Source organism: Apodemus sylvaticus, chromosome 12 (assembly GCF_947179515.1).
Source record: "Apodemus sylvaticus chromosome 12, mApoSyl1.1, whole genome shotgun sequence".
Classification (NCBI taxonomy): domain Eukaryota; kingdom Metazoa; phylum Chordata; class Mammalia; order Rodentia; family Muridae; genus Apodemus; species Apodemus sylvaticus.
In genome coordinates this window covers 88,389,315-88,406,636 of record NC_067483.1, presented here as the reverse complement: position 1 = coordinate 88,406,636, position 17,322 = coordinate 88,389,315, and the positions used below count along the sequence as shown (strand labels likewise).

General features: G+C 50.3%; 1 protein-coding gene across 5 annotated transcripts in view; it reads right to left on the bottom strand.

The window, feature by feature from the left end:
* Positions 1-12,806: 12,806 nt before the first annotated feature.
* Positions 12,807-17,322, bottom strand: part of Tmem63a (transmembrane protein 63A) — a 36,133-nt gene continuing 31,617 nt past the window's right edge. For all 5 annotated transcript variants that reach the window (XM_052200189.1, XM_052200191.1, XM_052200190.1 and 2 more), the window contains 4 exons: positions 15,949-16,116; positions 15,241-15,356; positions 14,870-14,932; positions 12,807-13,693 (listed from right to left, as the gene is read on the bottom strand). In XM_052200189.1, the coding sequence (XP_052056149.1) occupies positions 13,526-13,693; positions 14,870-14,932; positions 15,241-15,356; positions 15,949-16,116 (515 nt within the window). In that variant the 3' untranslated portion in view covers positions 12,807-13,525. The remainder of the gene's footprint in view (positions 13,694-14,869; positions 14,933-15,240; positions 15,357-15,948; positions 16,117-17,322) is intronic.

Here is a 17,322-nt window from a genome sequence, read left to right as displayed (position 1 = left end):
CAGCCATGTCTCCAATGAGCCCAGAGTGATGTGCCTGGCTGTGTGTGGTCCCATGGTGCTCTCGCTGAGGCAGAGAGGAGGATTCCCCTGTGTCTCGCTCTCTTCCACTAGAGCAGGGCCTCTCCCTGCTATGATCCTATGCCTCAGGCATTTCCAGAGGCAGCATGGAGGATGCTGTAGCCAAATGTGGTTGCCTAGCTCCGCGATCACACTGGGAAACACAAAAGTGGTGCCTGACCTTCAGGTCTGAGGCCCTCCATCCTGCATCCTGCCCCTGCCCACTCTCCACCCCCACTCTGTCTTCACTTGCCTCTAGAAGGCTCATGGCACCCACCTTAGAAAGAACTGACATTTGAGGAACCTGCTAGAATCCCTAGGAAGGCAGCAGATGGGGTCTTACCAGCTGTGCCCAGTAGGCACTTTATTTATAGTATTTTTTATCTCTGTTCACTCTGGTGACCTCCAATGTCCACTCTGATCCAGCCAGACCTCCAGGTAACATGATACAAAAACCCAGAACAACATATGTGTTCAACTGCTAGGCGCCTGCTACAATCAGCAATGGCAGGTGCCTGGTTCCTACGCCTCCCTGCTGGGAACCCCTCAATGTGACTGCACTGAGGCTCTGGAAACCATCCGGACTCCATCTCAGAGCTGATTACTGCAGGAGAGCAACAGAGATGTTTCCCCTACTTCTCCGAGGAGACACACCTTCCTGGTGCTGCATTCTGGGAGATTCCCGCTTTATACAGGAAACCAGGCTGGCTGTGGAGCCATTCCTGCTCTGAGGTCCTGGGGTTCAGAGACTCAGCCTCTCCATATCGCAACATCTGAAGGCTAAAGAAGAGGAGGCCCAGGAAGGAAAGGGGTCCTGAGGTCTCCTGGCATCTTATCTGGCACTTCCCTCTGTAGCAAATGCCAAATAAGAATCCTGAATTCAGAAGGGCGTGTGTTTGCCGCCCCCTTGTGGCCATCAGAGGACCTCACATGGGTGCATGAACAGTCAGTGACAGTTTCAGGCACCCACTGAACCCTCTGTTGTGACTGTACTGAAGGCCCAGTTCTCCAGGCAGTGGATCTGAGAGATGGCCAGTGAGGAGGGAACTACAGCCCAGGGGATGGCCCCCAATCCTACAGAGCTGCCATTTTACCTACAGAGGAAGTCTTTAGATTCCCAAAAGATAGATACGTAACCAAACCACTAAAGCCTTACACATCACTTCCGGCACACCCTGACTGGGTCTAGCACAGTGTGTAGCTCTGCCATAGAAGAGGCAGGGATTTCTTTTTCTTCCTCATAAATCTGTGGATCAAAGGTTTGATCTACAAGGTTCTCGCTCACATTCGATATCTTTTTCTTTCTTCATATGTCAAAAACATTCACTTTTCACGTAATGCGATCTGTTAGAAGTCCGCCTTGGCGGTCTGGATGCCACGTGACTGCCATTGGGGACAGCAGTAAGTGGAATAATGGCCCCTGGCCCCAAGCACTGGCCGCTGGTTCAGTTGACAGTAAGAGGACGGCAGGAAGCTAACCCCGTGTGGCTGCAGGGAGCATGCTTCACACAGGGCGGGGTGGGGGGCACAAAACTATCTACAGTGGCTGATGTGTGAGCGCACTCAAGAGTTTATTTCTAAAAGGAGATACAAATTTGAAAGAAAACCAAACTAAGCCTATCTGTAGAATACATGATCCTATCCTTAAAAGACTCTGAAGGGGGCGAGAGGGATGGCTCCGCAGCTGAGAGCATTGGCTGGTCTTCCAGGAGGACCTGCTTCCCTCAGCACCCACAGGACAGGTCACAACCTTCGGTGACTCTACTTCCTGGGGATCTGACGCCCTCTTCTGGCCTCTGGGGGCAACCAGCACACATATGGTATACAAACATATGAGGGCAAAAGTTGTATACAATAAAAAAGTGAAACTCTTTTAACTTGATAAAAACGTTCAGCAAAGCACGGAAGACAAAAGCAACAGATAAAGCAGCCGCTTTCCTGTGTGTCAATAACAAACTTGAGAAAGGACTCATACTCCACGCACAATAGCTTTTAAAAAGTAAAATGGAGGGGCTGGAGAGGTGGCTCAGTGGTTAAGAAGGCTGCCTGTTTTCTATAGTTTCAAATTCACAACATCCATATGGTGAGTCAGCCATCTGTGACTCCAGTTCCAAGAGATCCAATGCCCTGTGTGCCTGCTGTGGGTACCTGGCATATGTGTGGTGCACAGACATACAAGCAGGCAAATCACCCATATACATACAAGAATAAAAATTTTAAGTTAATTAAAAAACAAAATAGGGCCGGGCGGTGGTGGCACATGCTTGTAATCCCAGCACTCTGGGAGGCAGAGCAGGCAGATTTCTAAGTTCGAGGCCAGCCTGGTCTACAGAGTGAGCTGCAGGATAGCCAGGGCTATACAGAGAAACCCTGTCTGGGAAAAAACCAAATACAAAAAAACCAAAAACAAAACAAAATAGGAATAAAGTATATAAATGTAACTCTTGAGTGATTTTTTTTTCACACACTCACGTGAGCACACAGACACCCCAGCTCTCAAATAACATGCAGGACATTTCTTTTTTTAAGATTTAATATACGTGTGTGTGTGTGTGTGTGTGTGTGTGTGTGTGTGTACTGTAGCTGTCTCCAGACACACAAGAAGAGGACATCAGATCTCATTACAGATGGTTGTGAGCCACCATGTGGGTGCTGGGATTTGAACTCCAGACCTCTGGAAGAATCTTTCTCCTCCATGAGCATTTTCTTTAAAGTCCTGTTAGATTGCTTTACAACCTCTTAACCTGAAGGACTGTAAGATATATCTGTAATATTTTTATGCCATAACATTTTTTAAAATGGTTGCATTTTGTTGGATACATATGTTGAAGAATCATCAGCTTCGATCAAAGGCATTACTGAGACTGTCACCACCTTCAATAATTGTGCAATCTCAGAATCAGCCTCTCCAGAGACTAATGCAGGTGCCCACTGAAATTTTAATGGGTGTCAATTACACGATTTATTAATATAGACATATATCTTAATTCTCCAAAGTCTATAATATGAAACATATAAGCTATTATATGACATTGTTCTAAAGCATCATTAAATAGAATCCAGATTCTTAATTCAGAATATTGCATCTCTATGGGCTGCTATTCTAATTCCTCGGGCCTGTGTGAATTTTCATCATCTGGAAACTACCTTTTCTGCTGTTGCTGTAGGGTCCAGATTGGGATTAAAGGTACCACTCCCACACTTCTTTCCCCTTCTGGTGCCTTCCACTAATAGTGCCTCCTCTTTCTCCTGCTCTTCCTCCTGCTCTTCCTCCTCCTCCCCTTCTTTGTTTAGACGGCTTTCTCTGCATAGCCTTGGTTGTTTCTGTGATGTATTGACTTATATTCCTCTAGGCTTACATCCAATGGTATGGCTAGGTCGTAGTTTAGTTTTTTGAGGAAACTTCTTCATACCGACTTCCATGGTGGCTGATTCATTCACATTCCAGTCCTCAGTGTATAAAGATCCCTTGTCAGTTTTGGCCATTGTTTCCTGAGCTATTAAAGAATATTCATTTGCATGAATTATAGCTTCTTTGTGAATCTGTTTGGCTCTCTGACTATCCCACCCTTGAGACAACAGGTCTCAAGGTCAACAGCAGGCCAACGCTGGCTGCTATTCCAGGATACTCCAGAATACCACTTACTACTGCTCTAAAATAAGGAGTGGAGGTTGCTGAACTAACACGCTACAGTCAGACGCTACATGATCTCTGTACATGATCACGCTACATGATCTCTGTAGTCCGAGATCATGAGTCTCAATGGCCCTTCCTTGAGCAAAGTACTAACATTGTCATCTTGATTAGAACGTAAGAGAACAGTTTGAATCACGTGGGATCTGTGACCTTGCCGTCCACTCTGCCTTCACTGGGGCGGATTGGAAGATGATGCTTTCCAAGAAGCTGCACCCATGGCAGCCTCAAACTGAGGAAAGTATTACAATATGTTGTGTTGACCCACGCACACACACTCAACATGAAGCTACTCATGAGGAGACCTAGTGAGACATTGATAACAACTAATAATCCAGTTGAGTGTTGACAGCTCTGTTCTGTACCGCGGTGCCGGCAACACTGGAGCTGAGCTTTGAGACTGTTATTAAATGAAGTCAGGCTTGGACACAGCTCTGAGGTTCTGTGATAATCGCCTCCCAGCTGAGCACTTCTAGGTGACTAACAGGCACCTAGCATATACAGTTTGACGCAGTGGACTAAGGAGTAGCTTATGACGTGGGCGTGGGGGTGGAGCAGGACACTGGGACCTTATCATGGCATTCAGAATGGCACGAGGTTTTAAATGAATTATTTGTGAAGTTTCAGGTTGCAGTTTTCCCACACACAACCAAAGCTCCACACAAAAGCAGACTACCAGGCAAAGCTGGCACGGGCCACGCTCACACCCTGGATGCCCTTTCCTTGGATGGGGCTCCAGCAATGATCACTGGGTACCCTGTCTCTGGGTCACTGAGGTTCAGTTTGCTGTCTGAAGTCCAGAGTGTAACTGCCCTGTGCACACAGCAGATGAGCTGAGTCATTGGGACTGTGCCGTGTACAACGGAAGGAGTGAGGACTCACGCCCAGGCTGTCCTGCCTCTCCCAAGGGCTCTGGATGCTCTTGTGCACAGAGCTCCATAGGCCTGCTGCTTCAAGAGGGCTCAAGGTGCCAGCACTGAGCCCTGGTGGACAGCAGAGCATGCTGGGACAATTCTGCCCAGGAAAGTGAAAGGCCTGGCTCGTGTCCCCAAGGGAAACAACAGCAGTGTTTTGGTCTCTCCAGGCTGCAGTGATGTGGGGGTTGACTTTCAAGTTCGCTGGGCAGGTCGGCCATCTTTCCTGCTGCCCCTGACTGCTGCTCTCCTGATGACATCATGCAGAACTGTTCTCCTTTGCTTCCAGGACCTGAGAGCTGGGTCTGAAATGACAGTGGCTGTCTGCGCTGCTGTGGTGCAGGGCACTGGGGACTGTGACAGGAGCTGAGAGGGACATAGTCTCACTTTCTGGAAACAAGGTCTGCTGCGCTTCAGCCTCAGGCCGAGTGAACTGCATGCACCTGCCCTGCAGCCCGGGGACTTGCTCCCCATGTTCCCACAGTCCCGACACATACCCAGCCTCTGATGACAGGGGCAGAAGAGGACAGTGTACAGAGGGAAGAAACAATAAACTAAGAAAGCAATCAGGACCCACCAGCAGTGTAATAATTACACAAGACTTCTCTTATAGTTTAAAGCTTAGGCCCACCGGGCAGTGGTGGCACACGCCTTTAATCCCAGCACTTGGGAGGCAGAGGCAGGACCCACCCAGTGCTTGCATACCAATATGTTTAGGAAGCACACCCACTGGCCCAATTATCAGCTTTAAGGGATGCTTGGTAGGACTGTTCTGGGGTGTCAAGTCCTGCATGGTCATGCAAGGGACAGAGTGACATCATTCCCACCCCTGGAACAGAATCAGCAGGGCATGCCTCCACAAGAGTTGACAATTGCTGTGGGGTTAGGCTTGTTTGTATAATAACTGACATATTTCCATGTTCCTCCTTTGAGGAATGTCCTCTCTGCCAAGGTTATGACTCCATGATAATCAGAGTCTGGGAAGTGAGGGAGTGGCTAATGTCTCAGCAAAATGGTAAATGCTAAGACCTTCAGGACCACACTTAAGGCTGCCACCCCACCTGTCACCAGGTGCACCCTGTGTGGAGGATGGAGAGGTGGAGACACCTACAGGACAAGCTAGTTAGTGACACAGAGGATTCAGAACTCAGCTGCTCCCCCTACAGTCAAGGAATCTCCAGGACAGTGAGCAACCTTTATTGCAGAATAACAGGGCTTCTCGCCCAGGCCCTGTACAGACTTGTAGGTTAGGGTTTGCAGGGCCAGTTGAGGGAGAGATGAGGGAAAGGCTGGGAGCCATCCCATCTCCATCGTTCTGGAGGCTGCACCACACACAGAGCTTGAGTCCTGTTCCTAAGCCTGGCTCAGGCTTTTGCTCTGATCCACAGTTCCAGGGTTGGTGCATTTTTTCCCTGTTCGGTGACATAGAAAGCACCAATCTAAGAGCTGTGGGCAGGAAGAGGGAATGAAATGGGACAGGATCTGCCTGGGGACAGAAGCACTGTTCTGTCCCTGCTCTCAGCTCAGCACCCACAACAGCTGATGTAGTTAGCTTTGAAGAAATAGATGGTGGATGATCAAACCCTAACAATGTGTACGCTGGCTGGTTTGTGTGTCAACTTAACACACGCTGGACTTATCACACGAGAAAGGAGCTTCAGTTGGGGAAGTGCCTCCATGAGATCCAGCTGTGGGTGATCAAGGGTGGGAGGGCCCCTTGTGGGTGGTGCCATCTCTGGGCTGGTGTTCTTGGGTTCTATAAGAGAGCAGGCTGAGCAAGCCAGAGGAAGCAAGCCAGTAAGAAACATCCCTCCATGGCCTCTGCATCAGCTCCTGCTTCCTGACCTGCTTGAGTTCTAGACCTGACTTTGTTTGGTGATGAACAGCAATGTGGAAGTGTAAGCTGAATAAATCCTTTCCTCCCCTACTTGCTTCTTGGTCATGATGCTATGTCCAGGAATAGAAACCCTGACTAAAACAAATTGGTACCAGCAGAGTGGGGTATTCCTGTGACAACCTGACCATGTTTGAGGGAGGACTGTGGAAGGACTTTGGAACTTTGGGCTAGAAGATCCATTCAGTGTTAAGAGCTCTGTGGGATGTTCTGCAGGAGCTTGGAAGATAATGTTGAGAACAGGGCAGAAGATGGAGGCCTGGCTTGTGAAATTTCAGAGGAAAGATTAAAGACTCTGATCAGGGCCATTGCTATTTTGATTATGAAGATTCTGTGGTTTTAGTTATCTGGGGCTGAAGAATCAACTGTACTTAACAAGATAACAGAACTACTAAAGCAAAACCTTTGCATTACTGGAACTATTGATGCTGGTTAGCTGGAGCTAAGAAATTAGTAGTAATTAAAAAGAGACCAGCATCATTGAGGTGAAATCTTCTGGGAGTGTTTTCTGAGAACACGGAGGCTGTGTTCCAGAGATAGCCAAGGTTGTACCTTGTGCTGTGGCTGGACTTGGTACTGTGTAAGAGTCACCCAGGTGGTACTGGTTTTGAAGGCATGAAGGGGTCATGAAGAGCAGCTGAGGCTCAGCACTGTGAGAAGCCATGGAAGGCCATTAGTGAAGGTGCAGCCTCAGTTGTAGTTGATGGCCCAGGACTTGAAGGGGTCATGCAAAGGAGTTGAGGCTTGTCACCATGAAGAGAGCCTATGAGAGGCTATTGGTAAAGCCTAGTTGCAGTGGAAGACAGCAGTGTTTTGGAGATGCCGGTGCCATGAGATGACCACCAAGAACAGCAGCAGCAGTGGAGTACAGGCAGCTGGAGCCTAGAAGACAAGGTGTGTGCTACAAAGGGCAGAGCTGGAGAAGTGATCCAAGCCCTTGGAGGAGCCTGGAAGATCATGAGTTGGATCCCAGACATTGGACGATTGGAGTTTGATTTTTATTTTGATTGTGACTGTGCCCTGATATTTTTCCCTCTTGAAGGAAGAAAGTATTTTTAGTGCATTCTCACAGTTAAGAGATTTTTAATTGTAAAAAGACTTTGGATTTTGGAAGAGATCAGATATTTTAAAGAGATTGAAATTTTAATATGTAAGAATTTGCAGACTGTAGGACTTTTAAAGTTATTTAGATCTTGGGAATAAATAAGAAAGTAAAGGTTGAGGCTTAATAGTGATGTGTTTGTGTGTCAAGTTGACAAGGGGTCAATTGTACTGGATCATTTTGTGTGTCAACAAAGGCTGGAGTTATCACACACAAAAATAATAGCTTCAGTTGAGGAAGTGCCTCCATGAAATCAATAAGGCATTTTCTCAATTAGTGATCAAGGAGGGAGAACCCATTGTGGGCAGTTTCATCCCTGGGCTGGTAGTCCTGGGTTCTATAAGAGAGCAGGCTGAGCAAGCCAGGGGAAGCAAGCCAATAAGTAACATCCCTCCATGGCCTCTGCATCAGCTCCTGCTTCCTGACCTGCTTGAGTTCCAGTCCTGACTTCCTTTGGTGATGAACAGCAATGTGGAAGTGTAAGCTGAATAAACCCTTTCCTCCCCAACCTGCTTCTTGGTCATGTTTGTGCAGGCATAGAAACCCTAACTAAGACAATGTGTAAAAGAGGTTGTGCCAGACCAGAGAAAGCACCTGCCTTGTCTAGAGGGGAAATGACTGAGAACATGCAGCTTGGGCCCTGAAGATCTAGTGGACAGGCCTTCTACTGGGTAGAAGAAGGAACTAAGGCCTAGGGAAGAGCCACTTAATGCAGGCTGAGTTTGGTAAGGGGGCTCTTGGAACAGCTCACAGGATTCATGTTTGATTTAATCTTGGGGATATTCTTCTTCCAAGGAAGTTCTGTCACCTGAGTTCTTCCTATTTTCCATCTCATGGGAATATTTCTGTGGTGCCCCTTTAGCCCTCAACACTCCAGGCTCCCCCTGCCTCTACTCCATTAGTGAAAGGGCAGAGGCAAATCAGTGTTCCTTAAAGCTCGCTGCAGAGAATGAAAAGGTCTTTGGCCAAAAGGATGTAGGAAGCTGAAGCGAGCCGCAGACTCCAGCAATGACTGGTCTCATGGCTACTGATGCGTCAGCTAAGTTATACCTGGAGCTAAGTCGATGACTAAGTAGGCAGAGCGGTCTGTGTATTGTGGTTTGGGGAGCAGCAGCAGCAGCAGGGGCAGACACCAGTGGGAAGAGAGGATAGCCAGGGCAGCTGAGATTGGGGCGACAGGGAGGACACTGGACCAGGGTTTCTGGCCCAGATGTCAATGCCTGGAAATGGAGGATGGAAGGGGAAGAGCCCATAGGCATGGGTGTGAGGACCCCTGGTGTTTCAGCATGCATGCTTGCATTCTAGAGTGTGCATGGACACGTGTGTGGCTGTGAGTATGCATTCCTAAGAGCCAGCACAGGTGTGAATGTGCAGGCCCTTGAACACCATGTCTATGCATGTGTGTGCATAGATAAGTGTGCACAACTGAGTGCGTGTATATCAGTACTCACAGGTGTGGAAGTGTACACACAAGCTCTTAACCACTGCATATACTGGCATGTGTGTCAAACGGTCTGTCCCAGCATAGGCACTGAGATCATTTTTGGCATGGCCGTGTTGAGCTTGCAGTCTACAGAGCATCCAGGTGAAGATGCTCGCTCAGAGCCTGGACCCACAGATGCAGAGCTCAGGTTTGCTCAGAGTCTTTTAGAGCCAAGTTTGATCTAATCGGGAAAGGTCAAAGGGTAGCACCCAGGGAAGCTGGGGAGTTTTGTTGAATACAAAGCAGGGAGGCAGGCAGGCAGGCAGAAAGACAGAAGAGACAAAACCCAGTAGAGGGCAGTAAGAAATTTGGGTCAATGGTGGATGTCAGCCTGTTAGAAAGAACCCGTTTGGGAACCTCAGAGGATTCTGAGATAGGATTGGATGTTTTGGATGGACAGGAAACCAGGTGGGGGCTATGGACCACTGGAGATCTGGACAACAGGACAGTCACAGGGCTAAGTCTCTAAGGTCAGGGAACATCACAGGAGCCATGGCAGTACTCCCCAGGGGCACAGCCTGAGCCCCAAAAGAGTAAGGTTTGGGCTTTAAGGCTACCTCCCCTCTGCAGCCCTGTGGCAATTGTCACACTAACCCGCTCTCTGCAACCCCACCACCACCATCACCACCAACACCATTTTGTTCTCCATTCAAGACTCAGTCAAGGTCATATATAAGAGATGTCCTCCCTGACTGCCCCCAACCCTGTCCCCAAGTCTTGCCTTTCCCTACCTCTACCAAGGGACAGTGAACTTGAAAGGAAGATTTAACTTGGTTCATGGTTTCAGAGATCCTAGATGTGATATCTAGCAGTGATGGATCTACAGTGAGGCACATCAGGGCAGATATGTGGAGCGTCAAGCAGATTGACAGAGAACAGGCACACAGCACCCTGCTTCTGCTGGGCCTCTCCCTATCTGTACCACCTCCCAAACGCCATCACATTAGAAAGCCCTCTATGGATTTGCCTAATAATGAGGTCAGAGCCCTCAGGATCTGTCCAATCACCTCCCCAAATCACCACCTCAAATTCTGCTGCAATCGGTTTCTGAGCCCCTGTCCTGTCAAGTTGATTGACATGCTATCAAAGTAAGAGACCTATGTTCAGGGCTGGAGAGATGGCTCAGCGGTTAAGAGCACCGACTGCTCTTCCAGAGGTCCTGAGTTCGATTCCCAGCAATCACATGGTGGCACAACCATCTGTGGGCATCTGATGCTGTCTTCTAGTGTGGCTGAAGACGGTGACAGTATACCCACATACATGAAATAAATATTTTTAAAGAGAGAGAGAGAGAGAGCAAGACTGATGTCCTCTGTGCTTTGATGCCCCCACATGTCTTCCAAGCATCATTCATTCTGTTTGCACCAGAGGACAAACTGGGACCCAGACAAGGCAAGCAACGGTCAGAGTTCCAGGGCTCTTTATTACTATGGCCAAGCCTAGCATCTGGGTCTCAGCACGTTGCTTCTAGCCAGGAGACCAGAGTCTTCCTCCTGCCAGGAGTTTCAAGTCCCTTGGGATCCTAAGAGTGGGAGATTCATTGCAACCTGGAATCTTGAACTTGGGGTAGAAAGATGGTCACAGGAAGGAAGTGTTAGCAGAGACCTGAGGAGCCAGGAGGAAGGTGCAGGGGTTGTGTGCACCTCTGAGCTCAAAGAACCTGAATGCAAAGGGTGCCACCTAGTGGTGAAACAGAGGTGATGTTGCTTCCCAAGAAGACAGGTAGCAGAGATGCTGAGTTTTAGGAACTGTTGCCTGCCGTGATCAGAGCTTTCATTAGCTATCTGCCTAGATCCAGAGGATGCTTGACCTAAGCAGCCTATGAAAGAAAATGGCACTGGTCATCTGAGGGAAGCAGGACAGGCAGGACCTTGGCACTGAGCCTGGACATCCTGTGTGCTTTCCGGGAAGCTCTCCCTGGAAGATCTGCTGACTAACATGATCTATCTACTGGACAACAAGAACCACTGTCTCTTCCCAGGGCATCAAGGAGAACATGGGTCAGGGTGTCAGGGTCCGTGGGCATGTGGGGTAAGCCTGGCTGAGGAGGGCGGGGGCCTCTCCAGCTGGATCTGGTAACCTCTTGGTCTTTAATCCAAAGAAGGCATGATGGCGTGGTAAGAAAGACAGGGGATGTCCTCAGGAGGAACCTGACCTGCTGGGACGGAGGCTTTGGGATTTGCAATGTCTGTATGAAGACCTTCAAGTGACAGGTAGGAAACAGACTAGCAACACGGATATTGAGAGGCTACCATGACCCGTTAGATGGTCTACCCGGGCATAGGATCCTTAGTAGAACACAGGCCTTATGAAATGGCTCACTGATTCCTGCGTCTGCTCTTGTCATTATAGTGAAGAGCCCAAGCTTCTGGGACAGGACATCCAAAAGTTTGTATCAGTGTCAGCAAGCCGCTGAGGCCCTTAGGGATCAATGCAGCCTCAGCAGCTCTGCCTCCTCCCCACTGTTCCTGAAGTAAGATGCCACAGTTCTGAGGAGCGGGCTTAAGTCTCTGTGGCCTGCAGGTTCTGGGAGCCTAGGTCTGCTCCTCTACCTCTTACCATCCCCAAGTTATGTCACAGACTTTAAAACACGGGGCCACTTTAAGAACTAGGTGCCCTCAGGTACCCCAGCTCCAGAAAGATCTAGCCATGCCTCCCCACAGAGGAAATAGTCTGGAGAAGAGAGAACAATTGCTTTGTCAGCAAAGATCCAAGGCAACTTTGAATTTCCATTTTACTCTTACATAGTGCCTTCCGGCTCACCTGACTCCACTTCAGCTAGATCTCCCCACTTGCCCCACACCCACGAAGGATCTCTGGCTTGCTCCCTTCTTTAAGACCTCCTGTAGGTCATAACGCTACTAACAAAGCTATTCCAGGGCACAGTGCACCTCAACAGCTGTCTATGAAACCTACAGACAGCATCCTTTCTAAAGATTTACCTGGCACATTATACACCTGTGCTAGGCAATGTGGCCTTGGTGACAATTGATTTTACCCTGCACAGCTGGACCAGAGGATATGTGCCACTCCACAAGCCGCATGGCCCCTCCCAGAGGTCAGCTCTCACGTCCGCCCTTGTGCTCTGGTGCCTGTTGGGCCCTCTGAACCAATCCTGACTGACAGACACTGGCCAAGGCCACCCTGTGCCAAGCAGCCCCCAGAGTGGTGATGGCACTATCCAGACACCCACAAAGTTCAGGCCTGTGGGAGAGAAAGCAGTGTGGCTGGCTCAAGTGGCCAAGGACCACCAGACCTGTGAAAAGAGGAATGGGAGACCCTGCCTGGACCACTGTTGTAAGGGGGCTGGAATGGAGGCAGGCCCAAATGGTTGGCTTGGGGTCTACCACAGCCCTGCCCTGGGCCACACCTCTACCCAACCGTGGACTGCTCAGGGTCACCCATCCCCACGTGTGTCTTGCCACTTTCCTCATCCATGTGGACCTGGGCCCCCTAAGGTCCAACCCCAGGTCCCACTATGGGAAAAGAAAGGGCTGCCCAAGCAGAAGAAATGCAGGGGCACCTGTTCTCCTCCCTGTACCTGCCACTCTGACCTCTCATAATTCCAGGATGCCCATGACACTGCCCCCTCCTATCTGGGACAGAGCAGACGTATCAGGCAGAGGCTGAAGGACTCCTGCACAGACATGGAAAACCGTACATTGACCTGGAATAGGCGTGAGAGGTGGGGTCTTACCACCAGCCCAGTGGGTACTTTATTAATGGTTCTTAGTGTCCCCACCTGCTGCGGGGTGACCCTGGTCACAGAGTCTCAGGCAGTGTGATACAAAAACCCAGAAGCACAGCAGGAGCAGAGGCAGCTACCGTGGGCAGAAGCCTGCTGCCGTCAACACGAACAAGATAGTCCCTGGTCCTCACAACTAATCCAGGGACCCCTGAGGAGGGACTGTAGGCTGGGGAGCATTGTAGGCCCCCCACATGGACTCCATCTCAGCCCCAACTGCTCCACTATGCATTAGCTTGCAGAAAGCTAAGCAGTGCTCCAGGCCTCAGAGGGACCAAGTCTTTCCTGGATGCATCTCCCCTTCAACCAGAAGTCTCCAAATATGATCACCCTAAGGGCAAAAGTCCAACATGTGATCTTGGCTACAAACCACTAGGGACAACATGCCCACTACAGAGCATCCCTAGCAGTAGATGGGGGAATAAAAGTGCATATCCTCATATGACCACAAGGGGGAGCTGCAAATGTTCCCCACACTGGGACCAGAAAAGAAACCTACAGCTGGCTCTCAGCCAAGGACCCGCTAGTTCCCTCTTCTCACAAGACAGGAGCTTTAAACATCAAAACCCTCAAGGGCCCCTTTTGTCCCTCGGTATTCTTAGGTGCTCCCAGCCTTCCAGACCAGCTCGCCCACTCTCAGGATTCCTGGTAGGCACAAGCTACAGTGTCACTAGGGTCTTGAGGCACAAGCTGTCCAGGAAGAGACCCACTGATGTTCCGGATGGCACCATAGGTCTGCTGCTGCTGCGGGGAGAGCGCTGTCCTCTCTGAGGCCAAACCGTTCAGAATCCGAGGCACATAGGGCTGTCGGCAGAGGCAAGGGTTAAATCCTGGACGGCGGCAAGCCCGACACCCCACATCCCGGTCATACCCCACTACTCCTCTTTCTCCCAACCAGAGGACACGTATCAAGAATTAGCATTCACTTCACGTGGGGCGCCTGGACCCAAAATAAGTGAGCCATACACTTCTCAGAGCAAAATGGGAAGCCATCTACAACACAGTTCTCATGACCCTATGAAGAAAGGAAGAGCGGCTTTCTCCATTTCTCAAAGGAAACACTCCTTCCTGGTACTGTATTCTGGGTGACTGTTTATTTGGGAACTGTCTGTCTGTCTGCAGTAACATGTGTCTGTCATCCTCCTAGGCCCAGGCTGAAAATGAAGAATCTAAGCTTCCACAACGCCTGCCCGCCTTGCTGGCTGGCGGGCCGGGGCCATCGCAGCCTCTGGGTACCAACGCTCCTGAACACCTACTTGTCGGGGGCTTGAGTCTGTCTTTTGGGTTTTTTTTATGGTTTTTCAAGACGTAGCCCTGGCTGTCCTGGAACTCAATCCTTAGACCAAGTTGGCCTCAAACTCAGAGACCCACCTGCCTCTACCTCCTAAGTACTGGCATTAAAGGCGTGCTCCAGCCTTCCCCAGTCTTGACGAGTCTTTTTCCTTAGGGAGGCAGCTGCTGGGAGGACTGAGGCTGACAGAGGCCGAGCCTCACTTCTGTTAGGATGACCAGAAGTTAGCACGCTACAATCTGGGACCCAAGGGCCACACTCTACCCTGAGGGAGCACCCTGGAGGACAGAGTAGGGAAAGCCAGGAAGAAGAGGGGGCCCTTCCAGCCTGGCACCTCCTTCTGGAACAGGTGCCCTATGCACTGGCTGTCCCCTGTCGCTGTCAGAGGACCTCCTGACACAGCTGTAGGAAAGGTCCAACTCTCTAGGCAGTGGGGCAGAGAGGAAGAAGGCAAGTGACCTGGACACGCCTCAGTGACCACGGTGGCATCTAACGAGCAGACACAGCATCCTGACTGGGTAGAGACTTCTCTCAAACTGACATTTAATTCAAAACTAGCCTGACAACTGGCCTGGGATTTCTTTTCAGCTGGAACCGGTCCAGCGCATTCTTGTGGTTTCTCTGGGTGGGAGCTTGCAGCCGGCAGGACAAACGGTAGCCACGCGGGGACAGAAACGCAGACGGCTTACTGTGAATGGCGGGGGCATGGGGGCCTCGGCTTCACTTGCTTTGTCACCAGCTGATTCTTCTGTCTGTGGACAACAGCAGGGACACAATGATGAGCAGAACCAACCTCTCAGAACTAAGGTCCTCCAAACAAACAGACCAGTAACCCGCAGAACAATAGGAGCAGGCGGCACCAGCCTGCCAGTGTAGCTCAACTGAGACTCGGGAACAGAGGCCTGGAAGGGGGGAAGGGGAGGGAGAGAGATAGAGGGAGGGAGGGAGAGCACAACACACCCCACTCCCACAGAAAAGCCAGGGAGGCTGCTACTACATTCACACAGGGATGGGGAAGAGAGCAGCTGCTGTCCAGCCTGCATGGCAGACAGCCCGGTACCTTGTAGTTCCATGGGCTGAGGTGCTTGAAGCATCCAAAGCAGGTGTACAGCAGGCAGGCCAGGATGGTGAGCAGCACCACCAGGAAAGTGAAGAGAGTGGCCGGGGCCGTCAGACCTGGGGACACACATGCAGCCTTGAGGCAGGCGCTTCCTGTCAGGCTTGCTCTGTTGAGGAAGGGGCCAGGCCTGGTGCCCAAACTGTGGGCGACTTCCCCCCAAGCCCTGCCCCTCACTCCAACAGTCAGAATAGTATCCTCACAGCTAAGAGCACACAACACAGGGCATACAACCCACACAATGGCTTAGACCCATCCCTGACTGCGTTTTACACACAGGGATACCACGTTAGCAGCCATTGACAGTGAGCTTGCTAGGACAGCTCCTGCCAATGTCCAGAGCCTAGGGTAGACAGGATGGGAGGTCTCCGGGGCTGACTGGACAGTTTCATTTCCTCTGGCTCAGTCACCCCAGAACTGACACAGCAGCTGTCTTCTCCATGGGGATTTCTGAGCTCTGTCACACCTGACCTAGCTCGGTAGCTGGGTTGTCAACACCACCCAACCACAACTCCCTCACTAGGAGCATCTTCTTCCACCACACGAATGCTGGGAAATGTGATCTGACTGGCTGGTGTCGAGGCGGGGAGAGGGGATGAGGGGGAAGGAACACGAGGCCTGGCACTGGGCACAGAACAGAATGCCCCTCACCCAGACGGAGAAAGGAGAAAAAGAAGAGCCAGAAGAGGCAGAGGATGGGCGCTGCCAAGGCCTGGTTCACGGCAGCAAAGTGGATCCTCTTCTCCAGCTTGGCCGGCAGGTAAGCGAAGTAGAGGTTGTGCCGGTCCACCATGTGCTTGAGCAGGATGTAGATAAGGCCTGCAAAAGAGGGGCTGTGAGCCTGGCCGCAAGGCCACCGCCCAGCCCCTGGGAGTCAGGCGGAGGCGGAGCTCCAAGAGTCTGAGGCCAGTGTAGTCTAGTGAGTTCCAGGACAGCCAGAGCTACATAGGGAGGCCCTGTCTCAAAAAATTAATTAGGGCCTGGAGGGATGGCTCAGCGGTTAAGAGCACTGACTGCTCTTCCGAAGGTCCTGAGTTCAAGTCCCAGCAACCACATGGTGGCTCACAAGCATCTGTAATGAGATCTGATGTCCTCTTCTGGTGTGTCTGAAGATAGATACCGTGTACTTACATATAATAATCTTTTTTAAAAATTAATTAATTAGCTAATCAATTAATGTTTTTATTATCTATTTTTGTGGCTGTTTGGGTGTTCGTGCACGTGACCCAGGTGAGGGAGGTGTCGGTTCTCTGAGGCTGGAGTTCCAGGCAGACTGCGGGATGTGGGTGCTGGGCATTGAACCCTGGTCCTAAGCAAGAACAATATGTGTTCTTTCTAAACCACTGAGCCATTTCTCTATCCTTTAACTAATTAAAAAATTAAATTACATTAAAAAGAGCCAGTCATGTGGCACACACAGCTATTGCCCCAGTGTTTGGAAGGCTAAGGTAGAAGGTCCCGTGTTTGAAGCTGACCTGTGTTATAGCATACTGAGACTTAGTCTTGTAAATTATATAGGATCTACATGATGATCATGATGAAGATGATGATGATGATGATGATGATAGTGGTAATGATAACTAGAACTGAGGTGGCAGCTCAGCTCATGGGGCACCTGCCGCAAGCATGAGGACCTGAGATCAGATCCAGTGCCCACCTAAGAGCTGGGCATGGTGGGACACTTCTGTACCTGCAGTGCTGGGAGGAGACGGGCAGAGTCCCAGAGCTAGCCAGTCTAGCCAGTCAGAGACCTCTGGCTTTATCCAGAGACCATCTCAAAAACAAAACAATATCAGACAAGCTGGACATGGTAGCACACGCCTTTAATCCCAGAACTTGGGAGGCAGAGGCCTGAAGATCTTTGGGAGTTTCAAGCTAATCTAGTATGCATATATACATTGTGAGTTCCAGGACAGCCAAGGCTACAAGTGAAACCCTGTCTCAAAATAGAAAAGACAGGGGAGGGGAGGAGAGGGGAGGGGAGGGGAAAGCAGGGGAGGGGAGGGCAGGGGAGGGCAGGGGGAG